Genomic DNA, 25,935 nt, shown 5'->3' on the forward strand with positions numbered 1-25,935 from the left:
GCTGAAGCTAGAAAGCTGAAGCAAAAAAGCTGTAATGCTGAAGCTAGAAAGCTGTAATGCTGAAGCTAGAAGGCTGTAATGCTGAAACTAGAAGTCTGTAATGCTTAAGCTAGAAGGTTGTAGTGCTGAAGCAAGAAAGATGTAATGCTGAAGCATGAAAGATGCAATGCTGACACTAGAAAGATGTAATGCTGAAGCTAGAAGGCTGTAATGCTGAAGCTAGAAAGCTGTAATGATGAAGTTAGAAAGCTGTAATTCAGAAGCTAGAAAGCTGTAATGAAGAAGCTAGAAAAGCTGTAATGCTGAAGCTAGAGTGCTGTAATGTTGAAGCTAGAACACTGTAATGCTGATCTAGTACACTGTAATGCTGAATCTAGAACACTGTAATGCTGAAGCTAGAACACTGTAATGTTGAAGCTAGAATGTTGTAATGCTGAAGCTAGAATGTTGTAATGCTGAAGCTAGAACACTGCAATGCTGAAGCTAGAACACTGTAATGCTGAAGCTAGAACACTGTAATGCTGAAGCTAGAATGTAATGCTGAAGCTAGAACACTGCAATGCTGAAGCTAGAACGCTGTAATGCTGAAGCTAGAACACTGTAATGCTGAATCTAGAACACTGTAATGCTGAATCGAGAACACTGTAATGCTGAAGCTAGAACACTGTAATGCTGAAGCTAGAATGTTGTAATGCTGAAGCTAGAACACTGCAATGCTGAAGCTAGAATGCTGTAATGCTGAAGCTAGAATACTGTTATGCTAAAGCTAGAACGCTGTAATGCTGAAGCTAAAACATTGTAATGCTGAAGCTAGAAGGCTGTAATGCTGAAGCTAGAAGGCTGTAATGCTGAAGCTAGAAGGTTGTAATACTGAAGCTAGAACACTGTAATGCTGAAGCTAGATGACTGTAATGCTGAAGCTAGAAGGCTGTAATGTTGAAGCTACAAGCCTGTAATGCTGAAGCTAGAACACTGTAATGCTGAAGCTAGATGGCTCTAGTGCTGAAGCTAGAACACTGTAATGCTGAAGCTAGAAGCCTGTAATGCTGAAGCAAGAAAGCTGTAATGCTGAAGCTAGAAGTCTGTAATGCTGAAGCTAGAAGGCTGTAATGCTGAAGCTAGAAAGCTGTAATACTGAATCTAGAAGACTAATGCTGAAGCTAGAAAGCTGTAGTACTGAAGCTAGATGGCTGTCAATGCTGAAGCTAGAAAGCTGAAGCAAAAAAGCTGTAATGCTGAAGCTAGAAGGCTGTAATGCTGAAGCTAGAAGGCTGTAATGCTGAAACTAGAAGGCTGTAATGCTTAAGCTAGAAGGTTGTAGTGCTGAAGCAAGAAAGAAGTAATGCTGAAGCATGAAAGATGCAATGCTGAAGCTAGAAAGCTGTAATGCTGAAGCTAGAAGGCTGTAATGCTGAAGCTAGAAAGCTGTAATGATGAAGTTAGAAAGCTGTAATTCAGAAGCTAGAGTGCTGTAATGTTGAAGCTAGAACACTGTAATGCTGAAGCTAGTACACTGTAATGCTGAAGCTAGAATGTTGTAATGCTGAAGCTAGAACACTGCAATGCTGAAGCTAGAACGCTGTAATGCTGAAGCTAGAACACTGTAATGCTGAAGCTAGAACACTGTAATGCTAAAGCTAGAACATTGTAATGCTGAAGCTCGAAGGCTGTAATGCTGAAGCTAGAAGGCTGTAATGCTGAAGCTAGAAGGTTGTAATGCTGAAGCTAGAAAACTGTAATGCTGAAGCTAGATGACTGTAATGCTGAAGCTAGAAGGCTGTAATGTTGAAGCTAGAAGGTTGTAATGCTGAAGCTAGAAGGTTGTAATGCTGAAGCTAGAAAACTGTAATGCTGAAGCTAGAAGGCTGTAATGTTGAAGCTAGAAGGTTGTAATGCTGAAGCTAGAAGCCTGTAATGCTGAAGCTAGAAGGTTGTAATGCTGAAGCTAGAAGGTATTAATGCTGAAGCTAGAAGGTTGAAGCAAGAAAGCTGTAATGCTGAAAAGCTAGAAGGATGTAATGCTGAAACCAGTAAGCTGTCTTAAATGGGAGTACAGTGCAGGTTTGTTAATATTAATATATGTATACACGAAACCTTGTTTGGAAACATTAACAAACACATTACAAGGTCAAATTTCAGTATATGTTGCCACAGTCACTCTGACATTCCATTCACAAGGGCCAGACCTCGGCCCCACGCCAGGACTCACCAGGATAAAATACCTGGGCTGCATCTCGCGGCGGCACAGCTTGAGGAGCTCTCCCTCTTTCAGTAAGTATCTTCCAGGGCGCACCAGCTCATAGCGTGGCCCCTTGTTGCTTGTGTTCTCTGGGTCACCGCTGCTGCTGCTGCTACTGCTGCTGCTCAGACGGTCCTGGAGAGCCAGCAGCTTCATGAAGTTGTTCTGTAAAGACAGATACACCCTAATGTTTTGCTTCAACACAACATATTTCTTTTATCAGAGATGCTTTACCTGGCCTACAACAACTGTATGTGAGGATCTTTTAAGGAAAAATCAATGAAGAAAATATCTGTAGCAATGGGAGCATTAGTCCCCCAAAGTGGGGTAAAAGAAATGCAAAATTTACCTTCAAATCAGCTTTTAGTTAAGACAAACAAAAAACATGGACTATTTTTTCCCCTGAGGTGGATACAAAATATGTTAGAATATAAATATTACAGGAACACTACATACAGTAATTAGGAAATACTGTATTTTAGACTCTGTAAGAGCAGTAAATGCTAAAGGGCTTTAGATATCTATTACAGATTTAAATACCTCAGACATACACAAGTGTAGCTGGCAGGAAAAGAATCATAAGCCACTTGATAAAGGAGAAAGTTCTGACAGCTCTTGATAGGGTAGATCATGGGGATGTATGCATAGGTCTGACACTACCCAATTTTAATTGTGACACAGTGTATATAAGAACATAAGAACAAGGTAACTGCAGAAGGCCTATTAGCCTTCTATAACCACCCAATCCCACTCATATACATGTCCAACCCACGTTTGTCTGTCCCACAATCAAGGGACCCCACCTCCACCACGTTACGCGGTAATTGGTTCCACAAATCAACAACCCTGTTACCGAACCAGTATTTACCCAAGTCTTTCCTAAATCTAAACTTATCCAATTTATACCCATTGTTTCGTGTTCTGTCTTGTGTTGATACTTTTAATACCCTATTAATACCCCCCTTTGTTATGTTCATTCATCCACTTGTAAACCTCTATAATGTCACCCCTAACTTCGCCTTTCCAGTGAATGCAATTTAAGCTTTGTTAATCTTTCTTCATATGAAAGATTTCTAATTTGGGAATTAACTTTGTCATCCTACGCTGGACACGTTCAAGTGAATTTATATCCATTCTATAGTACAGCGACCAAAACTGAACTGCATAATCTAAATGGGGCCTAACCAGAGCAAGATATAGCTGAAGAACAACACCAGGTGTCTTATTACTAATGCTTCGATTAATAAATCCCAATGTCCTATTTGCCTTATTACGAACATTCATGCATTGATCCTTTGGTTTTAAATTCTTACTAATCATAACTCCTAGATCCCGTTCGCAATCCGACTTCGCAATCTCAACACCATCTAGCTCGTATCTTGAAACTCTATCATCATTACCTAGCCTCAGCACTTTACATTTATCAGCATTAAACTGCATCTGCCAATCTTTTATCCATTTCAAAACCCTATTTAGATCAACTTATAGTGATAGTGAGTCTTCTTCCGTGTTAATTTCCCTACCGATTTTTGTATCATCGGCAAATTTGCAGATGTTGCTACTCAAACGTGAATCTAAATCATTTATATATATTACAAACAACAGAGGTCCCAGAACAGAGCCTTGAGGCACTCCACCTACAACATTATCCCACTCTGACTTAACCTCATTTATACTAACTCTCTGTTTCCTTTACAATACAATACAATACAATACAATTTTATTTAGGTAAGGTACATACATACAATAAATATTTACAAGGATTGTTTAACTTATAGGTAGAGCTAGTACATACAATGCCTAAAGCCACTATTACGCAAAGCGTTTCGGGCATGATAAACTTAAATGACAAGCTTAATACTAATTGAGCATAATTTGGTATAGCCATGCCCTAATCCAGCTTAATATAGCACCCCCAATATCATGGCCTCTATCTTTTTAATCAGTTTTTCATGTGGCACTGTATCAAAAGCTTTGCTAAAGTCAAGGTACACAACATCACAATCCTTACCACTATCAACTGCCTCAACTATGCTGGAATAAAAAGATAGTAAATTTGTTAAACATGAACGGCCATTTGTAAAACTATGTTGCGACTCATTTATTAATTTATGTTTTTCAAGATGAAGACGAATTTTATTTGCAATTATAGATTCAAGTAACTTTCCCGCAATAGACGTTAGGCTAATTGGCCGATAGTTTGACGCAAATGATCTATCTCCTTTCTTAAAAATTGGTACCACATTCCATGACTGGCACTCTGTCTAACTCTATTGATTTATTAAATATGGTAGACAGTGGCTCGGAAAGCTCCTCTTTGCATTCTTTAAGCACCCTGGCAAACACTTCATCCGGCCCTGGGGATTTGTTTGGTTTGAGTTTTACTATTTGTTTAATAATATCATCCCTGGTAACTGTTAGACTAGTCAACCTGTCCTCGTCCCCACCCACATAGACTTGTTCGGCTGAAGGCATAGATAAAGTTAAGTTCTTCTTTAGTAAATACAGACACAAAATATTTATTAAAAATACTGCTCATCTCTTCGTCATTATCCGTTATCTGACCTGTCAAAGTTTTTAATGGACCTATCCTTTCCCTAACCTTTGTTCGGTATAACTGAAAAAACGCTTTAGGATTTGCCTTTGCTTGGTCTGCTATACGAACTTCATAGTGTCTTTTTGCTCTCCTTATCTCTTTTTTTAATATTTCTTACCAGTTGTGCGAATTCTTGTTCTAAACTGACTTCCCCATTCTTAATCCTTTTGTACCACACTCTCTTTTAACCTATAAGGTTTTTCAGTTCCTTTGTTATCCATTTCGGGTCATTTGTATTTGATCTATTCAATTTGCATGTTATACTACTTTCCTGGGCTTTGCTTAGAATATTTGTAAATAAGTTATATTTTGAATCCAAATTGAAATCCTTCTTTATATCACACATCGCTGGGTTCACGTCTTGCTCCAAGACTGCCCCCCCCCCCTCTATGCCCAAGACTTTCCAATCTATTTGACCCCAAACAATTTCTTAGAATATTAAAATTTGTTTTACGAAAATCTGGCACTTTAACAGAATTTTCTCCTACAGGTCTATTCCATTCTAAGCTAAATCTGATTTCTTTGTGATCACTGTTCCCTAGCTCACTCCCTATTTCGCTGCCATTAATCTGTGTTTTCTTGTTAGTTAACACTAAATCTAAAATATTATTTCCCCACGATGGTTCCCTAATATGTTGCGTAAGAAAGCAACTGTCAATTAATTCTAGAAAATCTTCTGCTTCACTATTCCCTGTTTTGTTAATCCAGTTTATTCCACTAAAGTTAAAGTCACCCATGACATAAATACTGTTAGATCTAGATGTCATCCCATAGATGCTTTGCTTCCATTCTGTCTAAATTCGGTGGCCTATATATATAACTCCTATTATAAGAATTTTTGCTTTTTCGTTTAATTCTATCCAAATAGTTTCTGTGTGTGGCTCAGTTTTGATTCCCTCTTTGAGACTACATTTCAAATTGTCCCTAGCATACATGGCTACTCCCCCTCCTCGTCTAATATATCTATCTGTGTGAAATAGTTTAAATCCAATTATCTGATATTCAGCTAATAGTTCTCTATTTTCTACATTTACCCACGTTTCGGTAAGTGCAATAATATCTATTTTTTATGTAGAGACAAGAGCGTTTAATTCGTTTATTATATTTCTTAGACTTCTACTGTTAGTGTAATATACCCTAAGTGTATTGTTATTTTTAGGCCCTTCTCTTTCCCTGACCATTTTGCCAATTTCTTTCTCCCACAAACACATACTTTTATTACCTCCTTCCTCCAAATCAATTCCCATACCATTATCTGCTAACAGTTTAAACCCAAACAAACGCCTCCAACCACTGGTTCCAACGAGTTCGCAACAACAACAACCCCAGCCCTCAATAGATGCACCCCATCCCGAGCATACATTTCATTTCTTCCATAGAAGTGTTCCCAATTATCTATGAAAGATATTGCATTTGATTTTCAATATCTTTCTAGCCGGCAATTGACACCAAGTGTCCTCGACAACCATTCATGTCCAACTCCCTTTCTTGGAAGAATGCCACATCGGGATTCCTCCCTTGCTCCTAACTAATTCTAAGGCTGTTTTATACCTCTGAATCAGTTCCTCACTCCTAACTCGACCAACATCATTTCCTCCTGCGCTAATACAAATAATAGGATTGTTCCCATTTCTAGCCATAATATCATTCATGTTGTTTATAATATCACCAATTCCAGCTCCCGGATAGCAAACCCTTAACCTGTTCCCCCTATCTCTAGCACAAAACGTTCTGTCTAAATACCTCACCTGGGAATCTCCCACAACCAAAATTCGCTTAGGTACCTCCTTTACTTTCTGAGAACTTTGAGGGGCCTGTGCTTCGTTGCTCTTCGTTGATTTCCCTTTCGAGTGAACTGCAGGCTCTCTACAACACTCGTCTTCCAACACGGCAAATGAATTTGAAGTCCTTAGGGCGTCTGTAGGCGGCCTTGTCAAGGTCTTCTTAAGACCCCGGTCCTTTACGACTTTCCACGACGAGGTCTTTTTAATATTGGTCTTCTTCGTTTCATCTCGATTTTGTTTCAGCCGTCGTATCTCCTCCCGTAGCGAATCCATCTCTGCTCTCAGAGCTCCAACTATGTTCATCGGTTCCTTCACCACACCTTCCATTATTGCAATGATAATATTTCTAAAATCGGAGCTCTAGCTAACACACCCTCTCACTGTGACTGTCTGTACGCCACCCTCTCACAGTGTACGTTGATAAAACATCCACAAATTTAGATGTGAGGATTTACAAACCATTACGCATATGCATGTAATGTGGATAACAGTAATTAATTATGCTTGCATCACACACAGCTAGAAGTAGGAACAGTACCTCGTGAATCTCAGCCAGACTAAACTCACCAAGACAACAGCATTAGAACGCACAGGAGTGTATAGAATCTGTAGTCATCAAACACTAGTACAACACTATCTATTAGAATCAAGTAAAATTCTCAAGGAGTGAGAATCCTGTGAAGAGTAGAAGCAAGACTTACGACGAATGTATCCTGCCAGGAGCAGGAGTGATCCCTATAAGGTGCAGGAATGAGCATCCTCCTGAGGAGGAAGTGAATGTGACCTGGGAGAAGTAGGAGTGTGGGAGGAAGTGCACATTAAGAGAGGTTGAGAAGAGAGACTGAGCTTGCTGCAGCCAGACAGAGGGTGGATTCCGTAGCAGGAGTGAGGGAGGGAGGGACCAGAACCACCAGTGCAGAGAATGTTTATATTGAGAGACCCCCGTGGCTTGAGGGGGTAAAGTAGCTTCGGGGGTTGAGGGGGGAGAGAGTAAATGCCACTTCACACAAACCAGTTACCAGCATTTTGAGATTAAATTCTTAAACCCCTTTATGTGCCTCTGTAACCTTCTCCACTACCGCAGGACAGATCCTGGTATGGGGTGCATAATAAATGAACTAAATTTAAATGACACTGTAATTCTGACACGAAGTATCATTTAATTCGCATGCAGCACAGTCGTTGTTGGGTGTATACGTCACTAGGTGGTGGATATGAACAGCAGTTTTTTTATGTATTACCACATTTAGGTACATCTGCATTTGTGCAGCTTCCCTAGACTATATGAGGAGAAGTACAGTGTGTCAAAAGCTCGCTACGTGATGCTAAAAATCCCCATCACACAGGATGGTTAGTCATACAGAGGCACGTGATAAGCAGTCTGCACTGGCAAATTCTGGGTGCATTATGAGGATATCATCAACACAAGAACACAATACATAATGTATTGTTGAAGTACAGTAATGTATGTTGGAGAAGTTTAGTACGTGTTGAGGATATGAGGACGAAGTGTGTGCGTGCTGAGAGGGTTGAGCTTCAGCTCTTTGCTCCTGCTTCTCAACCCTTATGACTGACTGGGGTAGCATACGTCTGAACTATCTAGCTTAGTTTCTGTTTAAATGATAAAGGCTAACGCTCCGTATTTCAGAACTAGAATACTCTGCCACGTCCGTACAGTGGACGGAATATACAATGGACTGAACAACTCCCTGTTCAAATTTTTAATCAGTTTTCATATTGGTTGTCCATGCATATGGAAATGTTGACATCCTAGCTATTGACGTGAGCTTTGGAAAGCTAGGTTCGGTGTGATGCCAACCACCTAATTTTGTTGTGTCCAATTCTAGGCCAGCTACATTATGTCCGCTCTCCACTTTCAAGCTTCCAACTTTAGCACTTACACGAGTTTAAACAGTGGTAATCATTTATTGGACCATTATTTAAGTAAGTTTGTGCAGAGCATGCTGTAGTATTTAGTCATATCGCACTGTATTTATGCTCATAAATTTGGTGTCATTAACTAACATTGAGGTAAAGGAATCTATCCTCTCTGGGAGACCATTCACATAAATCAGGAGTAATGTACGCGTTAATTAGTGCTAGGCTTTGTGGGACACCGCTGGTAACATCTCGCCACCCCTCAAGTTCCTCCTTGCACTGCGAGTCTCGTCCGTTGCTTTATGAGCTTCGTTATCACCTGGAGTGTCTTCCCTGTCACTCCTCCCTGTTTTTATAACTATGTATTAGTCTCTTGTAGGTTTTGCCGACTATGTCGATGACTTTCTGACAGTCCAAAAATATACAAAATTCAAATGTTTATTCAGGTAAAGTACATATATACATACAAGGTGTGATACAAACATTGATGGGTTTATAGATAGAGGTAGTACATACAATGCCTAAAGCCACTATTACGCAAAGCGTTTCATCCTGATACAGTCTGACCAACTTTCTTTTGTCGCCCAGTCAGACACTTATGTCAAGTTTGTGAAGCAAGAATTGCCGTCCCTGACTCCATTCATTTTTTTTTTTTACCCCAGAGGGCGATTTTTTTGTAGGCAATGTAGCTCACCCTGTGATTGAACATATACCGCCAGAGCGCCTGCATATACAACTGGATTGAAATTGAAATTGAAATAAGTTTATTGAGGTAAAATACACACAAAGGGATGAGGTAGTTCAAGCTATTCTCACCCCGTTCAGTACATCGTGTTAATACATACATAGACACACATACAACTGGATGAACATCCATATGCTTACATTGACCCGCTGGGTTGTTCATCCATGTAACTTGTACTGAGACGCAGATGGGACTTACTTAAATGTCTCAAGTGAAAAGACTGTCAAGAAGGGATTAACATCTTACAAACCTCAAGTTCACATTATCTTGCGGGGGAATCTTTTCCGGACAGAATCTATATACAGTTCCCATGTAAGGTCTTATATGGTACAGTCTCGTTATTATAATGGGTTTCGTTGGGGACAGGAAGCCTGTGTATATCTAATATTTTTAGGATTGTATCAAAGGCCCCCCCCCACACCCTAGACAAACAGGTCTGGTGGAACAGCAGACCTGAGAGAATGTGAACATCTGAGACATTAGAAATATGTGTAAAATAATAAACTCGCATTGTTTGGGTTAGGAAAATACTATTTATCAAACATAGATACTGTTATTAAAAGATTCCTCCATTTTGCACCAGCAAGATAACGTAAGTTCTAGGGGTTAACAAATGGTAACCTTTTTGTTTATTAATCTGTTCACTTGAGGTTGTTAAGCAAGTCCCAGCTGTGTCTGGGTACAAGTGACAGGATGATCAATCATCCTGTCACAATCATCCTGACCTATCCTATCAGAGAAAGGATAGGTCCATTAAAAACTGAGACAGATCAGATAATGGATAATGACGAGATGAGTAGTATTTTTAATAAATATTTTATTTCTGTATTTACGAAAGAGGAACTTAACAATATGCCTTCAGCCAAACAAGTCTATGTGGGTGGGGATATATATATCCCCACCCACATCATATATATTATTAAATATGACCGAAAAAGTAAGATTAATAATTCTAACACGAATTTTCTCAATATTTCTTATGTTTTTTTTCACTGTTGATGGTAATTGAAAAATCAATTCTCCAAAATTCATTTTTATTTCTAGTCTGACGCGACACTTGAACGCGTTTCGTAATAACTTATTACATTTTCAAAGACTTTAGTTTACACACACACACAACTATAACTTTGCAAACGCTAAACAGAGTTTAAACAGCTTTGATTTTATACCTGCATTTGGGTGAGGTGATATGTTACAACAGTTTTGGATGAGGTGAAAACAAACTTTCAACACAAGACAGAACACGAAACAATGGGTATAATATTTTGTAAGTTAAAGGGAAGAATGGAAGTAACTGCAAAGGGCCTATTGGCCCATATTTCTTGATGCTTCTATATTGGTGCAGAGTCTTGAAGTGGGTACAATATAGTTGTGCATTAATTGGCTGTTGATTGCTGGTGTCGACTTCTTAATGTGTAGTGCCTCGCAAATATCAAGCTGCCTGCTATCACTGTATCTATCGATGATTTCTGTGTTTTTTGTTAAGACTTCTCTGGTGATGGTCTGGTTGTGGGAAGAGATTATATGTTCCTTAATGGAGCCCTGTTGCTTATGCATCATTAATCGCCTGGAAAGAGATGTTGTTGTCTTGCCTATATACTGAATTCTTTGAGGCTTACAGTCCCCAAGTGGACATTTGAAGGCATAGACGACATTGGTCTCTTTTAAAGCGTTCTGCTTTGTGTCTGGAGAGTTTCTCATGAGTAGGTTGGCCGCTTTCTTGGTTTTATAGTAAATCGTCAATTGTATCTTCTGATTTTTGTCTGTAGGGATAACGTTTCTATTAACAATATCTTTCAGGACCCTTTCCTCCGTTTTATGAGCTGTGGAAAAGAAGTTCCTGTAAAATAGTCTAATAGGGGGTACAGGTGTTGTGTTAGTTGTCTCTTCAGAGGTTGCATGGCGTTTCACTTTCCTTCTTATGATGTCTTCAACGAAACCATTGGAGAAGCCGTTGTTGACTAGGACCTGCCTTACCCTACAGCGTTCTTCATCGACTTGTTTCCATCCTGAGCTGTGGCTGAGAGCACGGTCGACATATGCGTTAACAACACTCCTCTTGTACTTGTCTGGGCAGTCACTGTTGGAATTGAGGTACATTCCTATGTTTGTTTCCTTAGTGTAGACTGCAGTGTGGAAACCTCCGCTCCTTTCCATGACTGTTACATCTAGAAAGGGCAGCTTCCCATCCTTCTCCATCTCGTAAGTGAAACGCAACACAGAATTCCGCTCAAATGCCTCCTTCAGGAGGTTTCCACACTGCAGTCTACACTAAGGAAACAAACATAGGAATGTACCTCAATGCCAACAGTGACTGCCCAGACAGGTACAAGAGGAGTGTTGTTAACGCTTATGTCGACCGTGCTCTCAGACACAGCTCTGGATGGAAGCAAGTCGATGAAGAACTCTGTAGGGTAAGGCAGATCCTAGTCAACAACGGCTTCTCCAATGGTTTCGTTGAAGACATCATAAGAAGGAAGGTGAAACGCCATGCAACCTCTGAAGAATTGAAGTCCAATGAAGTACCTTCCCTTTTACCTAGAGATTAAGTACCTGCATCTCCAGTTTGGGAACTAGTCTTCTATGGGGTACTGTTTTAGTTTTTTTTAGTTTAGTTCGTTTATTATGCACCCCATCCCCATCTTGTGGGCGGTAGTGGAAAGGGTTACAGAGGCACATAATGGGCTCAGGGACTGAACCCCACAATTAATTTAGCTAAGCAAGTTACAATCTTGATGAGCTAGTTACAAAATTCAGTATGAGTCGTCACATAAGGGGTACTGTGCCAAAGGTTTTTTGGCAATCCAAATATATGCAGTTTGTCCACCCTTCCCTTTCTTGCCAAACTTTTGTCGCCTGGTCAAAGAATTCATTTAAACCTGTGAGGCAAGATTTGCCATCCCTGAACCCATGCTAATGTTGCTTTACAAAGTTCTTTCGCTCCAGATGTTCCACTAGCTTTTTCCGCACAATCTTCTCCATCATCTTGCATGGTATGCAGGTTAGGTACACTGGCCTGTAGTTCAGTGCCTCCTGTCTATCTCTCCTCTTGTATATCAGGATTACATTATAGAGACTGTGTGTGTAATTACAATTTACATTTATTATTTATAGGTACCTATTTACTGCTAGGTGAACAGAGGCAGCAGGGTATTTGCGTCTTCCAGTTGCGTTCCGTCCCACCTAGTTGTGCGTGCGGGGGTTGAGCTTTGGCTCTTTGGTCCCGCCTCTCAACTGGTGTACGTGTGTGGGATATTGGTGATATTAAGGCATCATATCAGAATTGATATTATTATCAATTAAAATGGTCATTAAAATGGCTAAAAGCTCCTTGTCACGCCTAGTGAGACCTTAACTTGAGCATGGGCTGGCATGTTATTATCAATAGGTGCATGTTCTTACAAATACTAACAATGAGCACACGGCAGGTTGACCTTGACGGAGGCTTGGCAACAAGGAGTGGCTGAGAGATGCCTCATCTTCCTTGCTTGGCCCCTTACAGCTTTAATTTGGAAATAATATAATAATCAATGATAATATATTTCAATGTTCCCTTGTCTCTTTACTCTACATGGCATACTGGTATTTTAAATACAAATTCATTATTAATACTATTAAAATTAAAAGTTATAAGGACAGTGTGTGTGTGTGTGTGTGTGTGTGTGTGTGTGTGTGTGTGTGTGTGTGTGTGTGTGTGTGTGTGTGTGTGTGTGTGTGTGTGTTAGACCGTTCTTGCCCGTATGCCTTGTAAAAAAAGTGGGTAGAAATATCGCAATTTTAGTTTGCAAAAGATGAGCAAAATGTAATAGATCAGTTGTATGATAATATTGTAATATCATTGTTTATACGAAAACGGATTATAGGTGAAGAGAGTGCGAGTGACAATGTTAAGAGAGATATATGAACTTGGCCAAAACATATATGAACTTCCTGTGGGGGCGGTGAAAAGCGACACCTGGCAACTGTGGTTATCAGTGTAGGGACATGTGGCACCTCTGTGTTTACGTGACGTCACGGGAGGCGGGATCACCCCTGGGCGAGGTTGGCCAACCTCCATCACTTTATCCTTATCCTCTATATCCTACTCTGCCGCCATCCTCTCTATCCTACTCTGCCGCCACCCCTCTGTATCCTACTCTGCCGCCATCCTCTCTATCCTACTCTGCCGCCACCCCTCTGTATCCTACTCTGCCGCCACCCCTCTGTATCCTACTCTGCCGCCACCCCTCTGTATCCTACTCTGCCGCCACCCCTCTGTATCCTACTCTGCCGCCACCCCTCTGTATCCTACTCTGCCGCCACCCTCCGTTATCCTACTGTGCCTTTGCATCCATACTTATTTTCTATATCCTACCAGGATACAGAGGTTGACTTCTAATCCGGCTCGCTCACCGCGACTTGTCTCATGTAATACCTGGCATGTCGCCAGTTATTATTGGTTAAATTTGCAGTACAAGACTCCAGCTTGAAGGTTCTTAGTAATGTTCTTTAGAATGAGGAAAGATGATCACACGCAGAGGACCCTTGGTACTGCGGCGCCATCCATCCATCCATCCATCCAGGCAGACATTAAGTTAGTTTACTTCATTTATTATGCACCCCATACCCATCTTGTGGGCGGTAGTGGAAAGGGTTACAGAGGCACATAATGGGCTCAGGGACTGAACCCCACAATTCATTTAGCTAAGCAAGTTACAATCTTGATGAGCTAGTTACAAAATTCAATGCACATCGTCACAGCAACAATGGGTTCGAGATCGACCACAAGTACAGTTTCTAAATTAAGCAACTGACATATGTGGAGAGCTAGTGTCACAATTGATAAGTTTGTCCTGCACACCGCCCCCCACGCAAATAGTACATCAAATCCAGTGTGTGGTACGTATCAGTTACTTGTGCTCCCGTCAGTCTAAACTACAGGTAAGCTGTATCATATATATCTGTCAGTTTCCTGTTTCAGCGCCTCAGTGTGGCTATCCAGAGGGGAAACGCCTGCTGTGTCTTCGGTTCCTGTCCGGAAGCGGTGTAGCTCCAAGTGATCCATAACCTTTAAACCCTATTGTATTAACATCTTATAACCTTTAAATATATATATTTACCATTGGCCTGTATGAGTTGTATAGTGTGTATTTATGTGTTGTAATACTGATGAGTTGAGCCCATTATGCATGACGTTATGGCTACATTAGCTGCGTGGTTCTGGATATAAATCTTATGACGTTTGATTCACGTGAGAATGGATGATCTTAGTGACTATATTCCTCTCCCGCCCTACAAGATAAAATACATTGTATTGAGGTTCTCTTAGAGGTGCATGCATGGGTGCGTCGCTGCTCCACGCTAGGCACGTCAACCCCAACTCCTAACACAACGTCGCATTTTGTTGTATACTTTACAAAAGGCCAAAACGTGGAATAGAAAATGGTAGCGGTTCGCGAAATTGACATACTGTCCTGTTTTCTGTTTTGGGTCCTCTGGTAGGTTAGGAAAAGGGTTCTTTAGTACTACAGTTTCTAGCCGTTGGGAAACGTTAGGAGGGCGGGCTGCATGCCGCCGTACAGTACTAGCAACATATTGAGTACTTGCCTGCAGTTGAAGGACATTCTGTGGGGTTACTACCCAGGAACATGGTCATTGAATTCTTTGCATTCCTCCCTAAGTATCAAGCTCCAACCTTGAGGGACTTTGATCACTTGAGGCCTCCTGGCACGACCCATCCACACACTGTGAGTGCTCTCAAGCTCTACACATATCTGAATATACTTATGTATATAAACTCTTTCCTCCAAAGCCGTAGGAGTTGCAGCCATTTGTCCAGATATGAACGACTAATAACCAGCCTAGAACTAGCATCTTCACATCGTGGTTATAATAAACTATACTCCGAGCCGTAAAGACCATTCATAATAGCTGCACTATACTTGTTGACTCTAAAAGTGGCACTTCAGCACACCCCAGAACATAAACACAAATATGGGCTGTATAGAACACACAGTATTCACAAATGTGCACTTCACAAGGTGCCAAGTCACGTACGTGTTACAGGATATGATCTGGCAGCCAGACCAACGAAAGCTGAAGGCAGCATTATGTCAAGGAAACGCCTACCCTACGCAGATTATTGTGCTGCTATAATATAAACTACAAATAAAAAGTGTAAACAAAACGGGGCTTTGAATGACTGCCTCCGCCGGTGCTGGTGCAAGAGCCAGAACCCCATGATAATAATACAACATAATGGCCATCAAACTGAGACATGTGAAGTCGACCATCTTGCCATAGTTACTGGAGAAGAGCAGACGGTGGGAAGTTATACTGACCAGAATAAGACTGACACACACCATTATAACATAACAAACATTTGATTTGATGATGAGTTTATTAGGCTTGTCAAACCGCGAGAGGGTTATCAAAGGCCGTGACACAGCTACTGACCAACCAACACATACTTAAGCCAACTATCACAGAACACAGTTCACGACTGACGAACCTCGGTGCCATCTATGATCCAGGAACCCAATTAAAACCGTTAACCTTCCTATTGATAATGTTTCTCATCTTCTAGTCTGCTGGTCTGGGAGGTGACGAGGTATCGGTGATTGATGGCAAGCGGCAGAGGCAGAGTGAAGCAGTGATGGAGACTTGGGACGCCTCTGCTAGTGTTCTAGCTAGGATGCTAGTGGATCGCTGGAAGACGTCACCGTAGACAGTCAATAAGGCTCCTGTGCCACGTAAGTACACTACGGGCTCACCATAGCCCGTGCTACTTGCCCCGCTCCTGTGCCAGGTAAGTCAAGGGCTCACCATAGCCCGTGCTACTTGGAACTTGTTCCGAGTAGCTGAATCTATAACAACGTCACCGTAGATGAACCCAAGTGTGTGAGCTAGTGTTACACTGGAAAACATCGTCAGAGGAGAGTATATAGTGGTAATTAATAAGTGATATTTTTATGCTCCATTTTATTCATGTTACCTTAAACATTACACTGCGTTTCCACCGAGGTTAGGGATCTCTGGACTTGAGAAGGATCAGAGAGTTTAAAAGAACAAGATTGCGGATGAAGAGTTGGTAATAATGACTTGATTCAGTAAATTCCTGTGCATACACACAGAGAAGCTGGGTATGCTTGACGGTGTGTGTATATATATCTTGCCTGACCTTGCGTTCAGTACGTTCATCTAGGGTTGTAATTTGTGTGAACACAGTTGTGTAGCAGATCGCGTGCCTACCTATAGACTTGTATAACTTACATGGCAGCGTAGCCTATCTGTATATGTAATAAGGGGCTTTGTAGAAATTGTATCTATACTTAACTATTGTATATGTATATTAACTTTGCTGCATTCTACATATTCTTTTGCAAAAAAAAATGTCTGCAATTTCCATTATATTGCACACTCCAGGAACAGCAGCCTAGATCCTTGAATAAAGGATTTTTATCAGACTAAAGCTCGCATAATAAAAAATAGTCTTCTTAACTGTTGCATTGTTACATAATTACGCTTCATTTTGTTTAATATCCTGTAACCAGTTTGGTCGCTGACATGTAGACAGTCAGACTCGAATATAACTGAGGGCTCTTCAAGTCCGCCAGACGGCTAGACTTATCGTCTTGAACTGTCTCAATTGTCTAAAAAGTGCTCCAAGTTTTATCAGCCTTTGGGTAATAGATTGCACTTTAGTCTGTATGCAAAGCTGTGTGTATGTGGCACAATTAATTGATGTAAATATATCAATAGTTTCATAATGTATTCCTACACAATAATCAGTCGTTCCATCCTTGGCCAGTCACGTGTTACAGGTTAGTCTTGTACATAGTATCTATACATTGTATAGATACTATGTCTCAGTCAGTCTCAGGCAGTCTCCGTGGTGTAGTGGTAAGACACTCGCCTGGCGTTCCGCGAGCGCTATGTCATGGGTTCGTATCCTGGCCGGGGAGGATTTACTGGGCGCAATTCCTTAACTGTAGCCTCTGTTTAACGCAACAGTAAAATGTGTACTTGGATGAAAAAACGATTCTTCGCGGCAGGGGATCGTATTCCAGGGACCATAGGATTAAGGACTTGCCCGAAACGCTACGCGTACTAGTGGCTGTACAAGAATGTAACAACTCTTGTATATATCTCAAAAAAAAAAAAAAAATAGTGCTGGTTAGGCATATATACGAGTGAGTTTGGTTGGATATTAATAGGAGCTGCCTCATTTGGGCTAATAACCCTTCTACAGTTAACTTTATTCTTGTGTACTTGTATTGAAAAAATGTTATGTTCTATATATATTTTTTTACTTGCATGATTTTTATTCTTGTAATTTGTATTTTAAAAACGATTAGGTAGGCATAAAGAAATATCAGCTAAATTGCTATAAATAGCAATTTATATGTGCAAAGTCGACTCTCCAACTTGATCAGATACCGAAATGTTACGTCAAAGGTTAAAATGAGTGGGCACATGGCTCATATTAGCGTTAAGTGAGTCTCAGTGTGTAGGGATGAGCAGGATGAGTATTATACTGACCCGTTCATGCTGTATTAGAAAAGCTTATAGCCTAGCGGATCTTGAGCCCGGCGCAACGACATACACCCCGAGCTTATCCTAGAGGTATTATTATCCAATTCTGACCTTCATTGGTATTTGCTGCCGGGTTTCATGGTCACGCCCTCGTAGGAGATGGTGATGATTTACAACAGAAAGACCCTGTTTGCTCATGCGGGAATCAATCTCTCATAATAAGTAGAAAGTAATCTCCCCCTACCTTCCCTTAAGAGGCTACTGTCCCTCCCAGGAATATCCAAATAATTACTATCAGTTACAGCTTGATAATGTTTAATGAGTTCCTTTGCTATGGTGAAAAACGGAAGCCAGATATAAAACGAAGTCAAATCTTACTATAGAACGAAAAAGCAACATAAACTCTAAGTAATCATGTCGGAAGACTTTATCTTTAAAAAACCACACTAAAGTAGTTGTCACTATTGCAAGAAAAATGACAGGTTGGATAACAAGAACATTTGAAAGGAATGATATCATACCACTGGTGATACTCTTCAGGACACTGGTACTCTTTAGAGTGGAATATTATTGCATAATATCAGTGTAACACTATAAATAGTTGTGTCTAACATACTGTCACACAGGATATTGTCGCCCTGAAGCATTTCAGAAGTCACACCTTTCAAGTGTTAATTGTTCACAGGTTCTATAGAGGTCAGGTGACCTCGCTCACTGCTAAGCTGATAACTGCAGACGGGAACATAAGAATGATGGTAACTGCAGAAGGCCTATTGGCCCATACGAGGCAGCTCCTATTCATATCCACCCACCCAATAATATTAATATCCCTTTGTTATGTCTATTCATCGACTTGTACAATCATGTCACCCCTGATTCTTCAACCTTCCCAGGGAAGGTTGAAGAATCCCGCTTAAGCTTAAGAAGGCTTAAGCTTTGTCAATCTTTCTTCATTATGACAGGTTTCTAATTTGTGGGATTAGCTTTGTCATCCTACGCTGGACGCATTCTAGTGAATTTATATCCATTTTATAGTACGGCGACCAAAACTGAACTACATAATCTAAATGGGGCCTAACCAGAGAAAGATATAGCTGAAGAACAACACCAGGTGTCTTGTTACTAATGCTTCGATTAATAAATCCCTGTGTCCTATTTGCCTAATTACGAACATTTATGCATTGATTTTTTTGGTTTTAATTTCTTACTAATCATAACTCCCAGATCCCTTTCGCAATCTCAACACCATCTAGCTCGTATCTTGTAACTCTATCATCATTACCTAGCCTCAAAACCTTACATTTGTCAGCATTAAACTGCATCTGCCAATCCTTTGACCATTTCAAAACCCTATTTAGATCATCTTGAATTGATAGTGAGTCTTCTTCTGAGCTTATTTCTCTCCCGATTTCTGTATCATCGGCAAATTTGCAAATGTTGCTACTCAAACCTCAATATAAATCCTTTATATATATTATGAATTACAGAGGTCCCAGGACAGAGCCTTGAGGCACTCTACTTACAACATTTTCCCACTCTGACTTAACCCCATTGATACTAACATTGTTTCCTTTGGAATAGCCATGCCCTAATCCAACTTAATATAGCACCCCCAATTCCATGAGCTTCTATCTTTTTAATCAGACTTTCATGTGGCACTGTATCAAAAGCTTTGCTAAAGCCAAGGTACACAACGTCACAAACCTTACCACTATCAATTGCCTCAACCATGCTGGAATAAAATGATAGCAAATTTCTTAAACATGAACAGTAATGTTAAACATAGAGATGACAATTAAGGTTGGGAAGTCTATCGCCCCTGGGGAGGATTACTTTACCTTGCGGTTACTTTTTCTTTCCAAGGTTACGCGGATCAACGTCCCCAGGGGGCCTGGTTTGACCAGGCCTCCTGTCGTTGATGGTCTGTTCAACAACATAAGAACATAACATAAGAACAAAGGCAACTGCAGAAGGCCTATTGGCCCATACGAGGCAGCTCCTATTTATAACCACCCAATCCCACTCATATACATGTCCAACCCATGCTTGAAACAATCGAGGGACCCCCACCTCCACAATGTTACGCGGCAATTGGTTCCACAAATCAACAACCCTGTTACTGAACCAGTATTTACCCAAAACTGTGTTTTGGGTAAGCTGTGTTGTCTAGGTGTGGTACGAATATAGCTAGAGGCTATCTCCTAGTAGGAGGCCTGGTCGAGGACCGGGCCGCAGGGACACTAAAGCCCCGAAATTATCTCAAGATAGTAAGCGGAGTTTAGCTCCCGGTTCCCCCCTTAAATACCCTTGGAACTGTACATTTGAGAGAGAGAGAGAGGCCTCTCTAAGCATTCCAGACTAGGCCTGTCCCAGGATTCTTGTCAGCCTTACCTCCCCCTTCCTCTCTACCATCATATTCTCAGGGATTTTGGTGAGCACTTGTAAGGTTGACGATTGATATGTATTATTATGTAAGGTTGTGTATTATAATCTTTAGTTATTGTAAGGTTGACGTGTATTTAGTGTTCTGTTGTGCGATTTTCGGGGTCAGTCAGCCGTAGTTGCTCTCGGTTTCTTGTGTGGTGACTCAAATTCTGCATTAATGTTGACATCTGAACATCAAGTGAAATGATTGAATTATGATACCCATAAGAGTGAATATATAATAATAAATATCTAACTGATTAACTTACTTTTTAAATTGTTTATAATTCTGATCCCTAGATCTTGGATTTTCTATGATATAGTTAAAGCTAGAATGGACAGCACAGTGAAGTGTACTTGCTAAACAATGTCTTAAGGATTCTTGACTATTTGCTTTACATGCTTACAGTTGTTACTTGATAACGTCAGATAATATTGTGGGACAGACAAGTTCCATCCCCTTGTCTTATACATAACTCTTGAATGGCTGGTGGCAGCACTTTCCTCCTACCTCTTTTCTTCCCTTCCCATTTTCTCTCATTCTAAACTTTTCCTTTCTCCTGACCACTCTTCCTCACTCTTCCCTGTCACATCTCTAGTTCCCTCACTCTATTGAGTTTTCTTCCTTCCTTTCTTTCTCCAAATTCCGATACGTTACAACAGCTCCATTCAAAGCTGGAGACATTGATGACCTGGAGAGCATTTAAAGATCATTAACTGCTAGAATCCACTCAATAAAACATCAAAATACCTGGGACCGGTTAAGATTGTTGAGTCTGTATTCTCTAGAACGCAAGCGGGAGAGATGTATAATAATTTTTACTTATAAAACATTAGAAGGACTGGTTCTAAATCTGCACATGGAAAGAACATCACATGGTACGAGAAGACATGACAGGATGTGCAGAATACCCCCGTTAAAAAGCAAAGGTGAAACAGGACAGAACTCTCTCAACATCAATGGCACAAGACTGTTCATCACGCTCCCGCTACACATAAAGGAGCATAACTGCTCGGCCTCTCACGGTGTTCAATAGAACTCGATAAACACCTACAAAGGATATCGGATCAACCAGGCTTTGATTCATTCATCAGGCTTCGAGCAGTCACGTCCAACAGCCTGGTTGACCAGACTACCAACCAGGAAGGAGGCATGGTCAGAGACAGGGCCGCGGAGACGCTCATCCTGGGAATCGCCGCAAGAAAGCAACATGGCAGAAGACTCAGTCTTACACGAAGCGAACAATAATGACAAAACATGATTTGTGTTAGACTTGTTTAGTCCAGATAAATCATAGACGAAGCTACACAATTAATTAAAAAAATGACTTCATGTTTATGAAATTGAAAAAAATACAAATGCTTTAAGAGTAAATGAAAGGACCATTGTGGGGCTGCCAGAACAAGAGGAGGGCGCGGGTCGTGGCCCACTGACCTGGAAAACAATGACCTCACCTATACTAACATTTCCCTCCCTTACGCGGCTTTAGTGACGTGACACGAGTACACTACTACTGTGGTGGGCGTGACGACATCTCTACACTCACCTACTCAGAGTGCACTCACACCACAGGACTCCCTCATCACTCACACCACAGGACTCCCTCATCACTCACACCACAGGACTCACTCATCACTCACACCACAGGACTCCCTCATCACTCACACCACAGGACTCACTCATCACTCACACCACAGGACTCACTCATCACTCACACCACAGGACTCACTCATCACTCACACCACAGGACTCACTCATCACTCACACCACAGGACTCCCTCATCACTCACACCACAGGACTCACTCATCACTCACACCACAGGACTCACTCATCACTCACACCACAGGACTCCCTCATCACTCACACCACAGGACTCACTCATCACTCACACCACAGGACTCACTCATCACTCACACCACAGGACTCACTCATCACTCACACCACAGGACTCACTCATCACTCACACCACAGGACTCACTCATCACTCACACCACAGGACTCCCTCATCACTCACACCACAGGACTCCCTCATCACTCACACCACAGGACTCCCTCATCACTCCTGAGGGAGTGATGAGGGACTCCTTCAAGGAGTGCCGGACCAACCGAGCCGTGGTGGGTATGTGGGCCTGCGGGCCGCTCCAAGCAACAGCCTAGTGGACTCTCACAAGGCAAGTCTGGCCTCGGGCCGGGCTTGGGGAGTAGAAGAACTCCCAGAACCCCATCAAGCAGGTATCAACCAGGTATCACTTACCAGAGACCCTACCCCAGGAACCCCCACAACGCCCCCCCCCCCCTCCCTCCACCCCACCATCCCATCAATAACGTTACTTACCCCACACTGCCGCCCAGCCACAGAGCATATGATTGCGACATCCAAAATACTGAGGAAAGAGACAATGTGGACAAGGACCACTTGTTGAAAAGTGAGGAAAAGTTATATCTGTAGAAACTGGAAACGCAAATGTGGGTCCTGTGGCGCAGTGGTCTACGTTATTGACTCTCAATTAAAAGATAGACGTTCAAGTCATGGGTAACACCGGCCGGCCGAGCGGACAGCACGCTGGACACGTGATTCTGTGGTCCAGGGTTCGATCTCAGGCGCCGGCGAGAAACGATGTGAAGTTTCTTTCACCCTGATGCCCCTGTTACCTAGCAGTAAATAGGTACCTGGGAGTCAGTCAGCTGTCACGGGCTGCTTCCTAGAGGTGGAGGCCTGGTCGAGGACCGGGCCGCGGGGACACTAAAAAAAGCATCGAAATCAACTCAAGATAAGAAGATAACACCCCCCTCCCCCCTCCCCATACCCAGGGTACCAGCAACAACCCTCCCCATACCCAGGGTACCAGCAACAACCCTCCCCATACCCAGGGTACCAGCAACACCACCCTCCCCATACCCAGGGTACCAACAACAACCCCTCCCCATACCCAGGGTACCAGCAACAACCCTCCCTATACCCAGGGTACCAGCAACACCACCCTCCCCATACCCAGGGTACCAGCAACAACCCTCCCCATACCCAGGGTACCAGCAACACCACCCTCCCCATACCCAGGGTACCAGCAACAACACCCTCCCCATACCCAGGGTACCAGCAACAACACCCTCCCCATACCCAGGGTACCAGCAACACCCCTCCCCATACCCAGGGTACCAGCAACAACCCTCCCCATACCCAGGGTACCAGCAACACCACCCTCCCCATACCCAGGGTACCAGCAACAACCCTCCCCATACCCAGGGTACCAGCAACACCACCCTCCCCATACCCAGGGTACCAGCAACAGGCTGCCACACCTGTCACGCTTCATTATAACGTTACAAACACGGCCTGAGCATCGCTGGGATGAGATGCCAACTGCTGATAAGAAACATTTTCGCAGCCATTGTGTGTTTATCTTATCTTGGTGTTCGCCAGCGGTCTTGAGCCAGGTATACTCTACACACACACACACACACACACACACACACACACACACACACACACACCTGTGTGTCCTTGCATTCCCAACACGCATGCACGCGCGCGCACACACATTACACCTCACTTGAGTCATTGTTACTGGCTCCTGTAGCCTCCTGGGGCAGGAATTTCTCGTCTAATGCTTCACTTTCACCCATCTGGCTGTCTCCATTCCATGTGACCCTCCTAACCTTATCATAGCCTAGGCATAGCCTAATGGTAGCCTAGCTTTATCCTAATACTATGAAATTATCGTAAATAAATACTGCTTTCATTCTAGTTTAATTTAATAACCAAATCTGATACACTCAACTAGCCCACTTGACTGTATCCAAGCTTGCGATGATTTCGGGGCTCAACGTCCCCACGGCCCGGTCCTCGACCAGGCCTCTTGGGCAGCAGTGATCCTAACTTGATTACTTCAACCTGGGTTGAATTACTAATAATTAAATCACAAAGAACCTCACTCCTCTACTGACATGCTCGTGTCCGAAGCCAGACACAAATACAACAAAATTATTAAGGATGGTAAGAGAGTCCATTTCATGTGGTCTCCATCTCATGTTGGCCTCCGAATGCATGATAGAGCTGATAAGTTAGCCAAAGAATCTGCCTTTAAAGGAACCGTTGAGTGTAACCTTGGATTGTCAATGAGCAATCTGAGAGCAGCAGTACACCGAGAACTTCAACAAGATCTTGTAGATCTGAGGCAAAGTGAAATTGACACCAGTAATTCCATCTATCATCATACTATCATGCAAGAGGAGCCATTTATCTATGGATCATCCAATAAAATCAGCAGACTTCTAGATGTTACTACTGCACGGCTTAGACTCGGTTACAAGTATCTCTGGGAATTCTCATTATCTGCTGATGTAGACCTGACCAAATGTAAACTGTGTCAACAAAATTATTCGCACACCCTCCGTCACTGTGATGGAGTGCGAAAAGATACGTGAATTTAGAGACAATTCTATAACCAACGTTCCAGCGATGTGTAAATATTTCATTCAAAATGATCTGCTACCAGAAATTTTAGCCAAATATTCCCAGTTTGCTAACTGTAGGTAGTAACTAAGTGATTGTAACCTATCCACCGCTGCCCACTGGATGGGGGGGGGGCGGTGTGCAGGACAAACATATCAATTGTGACACTAGCTCTCCACATATGTCAGTTGCTTAATTTAGAAACTGTACTTGTGGTCGATCTCGAACCCATTGTTGCTGTGACGACTTGTACTGAATTTTGTAACTAGCTCATCAAGATTGTAACTTGCTTAGCTAAATGAATTGTGGGGTTCAGTCCCTGAGCCCATTATGTGCCTCTGTAACCCTTTCCACTACCGCCCACAAGATGGGTATGGGGTGCATAATAAATGAACTAAACTAACTCCTCTACTGCGAACGGGAGAAGATGGACATCCGTTTTACCCTGGACGTAAACACAATATTCCCTATATAGAGCCCCAACACACACTTAAGATTTCTTTAAAGAATTACACAGACTTGCTATTAAGCTCCGCCGTCTAAGGCATACTGACTATGCCCCTGGGCACCATGTGACCAACCACAGAGCCTAGGCCTACTTGCGGGAGGCGTAGCCCAGTAACAGAGGTGAAAGTTCCCACAAGAACTGGTGCCTGGACACTAGTCCTGATATATAATATATTTGTGTAAATGATTGTGTGTGTGTGTATAAACAAGCCTGAATGGTCCCCAGGACTATATGCAACTGAAAACTCACACCCCAGAAGTGACTCGAACCCATACTGCCAGTAGCACTCTGCAACTGGTGTACAGGACCCCTTAACCACTCGACCATCATGACCGGACAAAAGATGATGGTAGCCGAGGCTAATTCCCCATCATCCTGCTGGCACTCTGATGGTAATCTTGGGCATGGTATTTTATCAAATCACCTCATTCTTTGGGGCACACGTGAGGAACACAAATGCGAACAAGCCTGAATGGTCCCCAGGACTATATGCAACTGAAAACTCACACCCCAGAAGTGACTCGAACCCATACTGCCAGTAGCACTCTGCAACTGGTGTACAGGACCCCTTAACCACTCGACCATCATGACCGGACAAAAGATGATGGTAGCCGAGGCTAATTCCCCATCATCCCGCTGGCACTCTGATGGTAATCTTGGGCATGGTATTTTATCAAATCACCTCATTCTTTGGGGCACACGTGAGGAACACAAATGCGAACAAGCCTGAATGGTCCCCAGGACTATATGCAACTGAAAACTCACACCCCAGAAGTGACTCGAACCCATACT

At 42.2% G+C, this 25,935-nt stretch overlaps 1 protein-coding gene across 1 annotated transcript in view; it reads right to left on the minus strand.

The window, feature by feature from the left end:
- The window catches only part of LOC138350032 (FYVE, RhoGEF and PH domain-containing protein 6-like), a 64,148-nt gene that overhangs the window by 26,520 nt on the left and 11,693 nt on the right, over positions 1 to 25,935 (minus strand). Inside the window, exon 2 of the mRNA XM_069300279.1 lies at positions 2,210 to 2,404. Coding sequence (XP_069156380.1) covers positions 2,210 to 2,404 — 195 coding nt within the window. The remainder of the gene's footprint in view (positions 1 to 2,209; positions 2,405 to 25,935) is intronic.

The sequence above is a fragment of the Procambarus clarkii genome, chromosome 43 (genome assembly GCF_040958095.1).
Source record: "Procambarus clarkii isolate CNS0578487 chromosome 43, FALCON_Pclarkii_2.0, whole genome shotgun sequence".
NCBI classification, from domain to species: domain Eukaryota; kingdom Metazoa; phylum Arthropoda; class Malacostraca; order Decapoda; family Cambaridae; genus Procambarus; species Procambarus clarkii.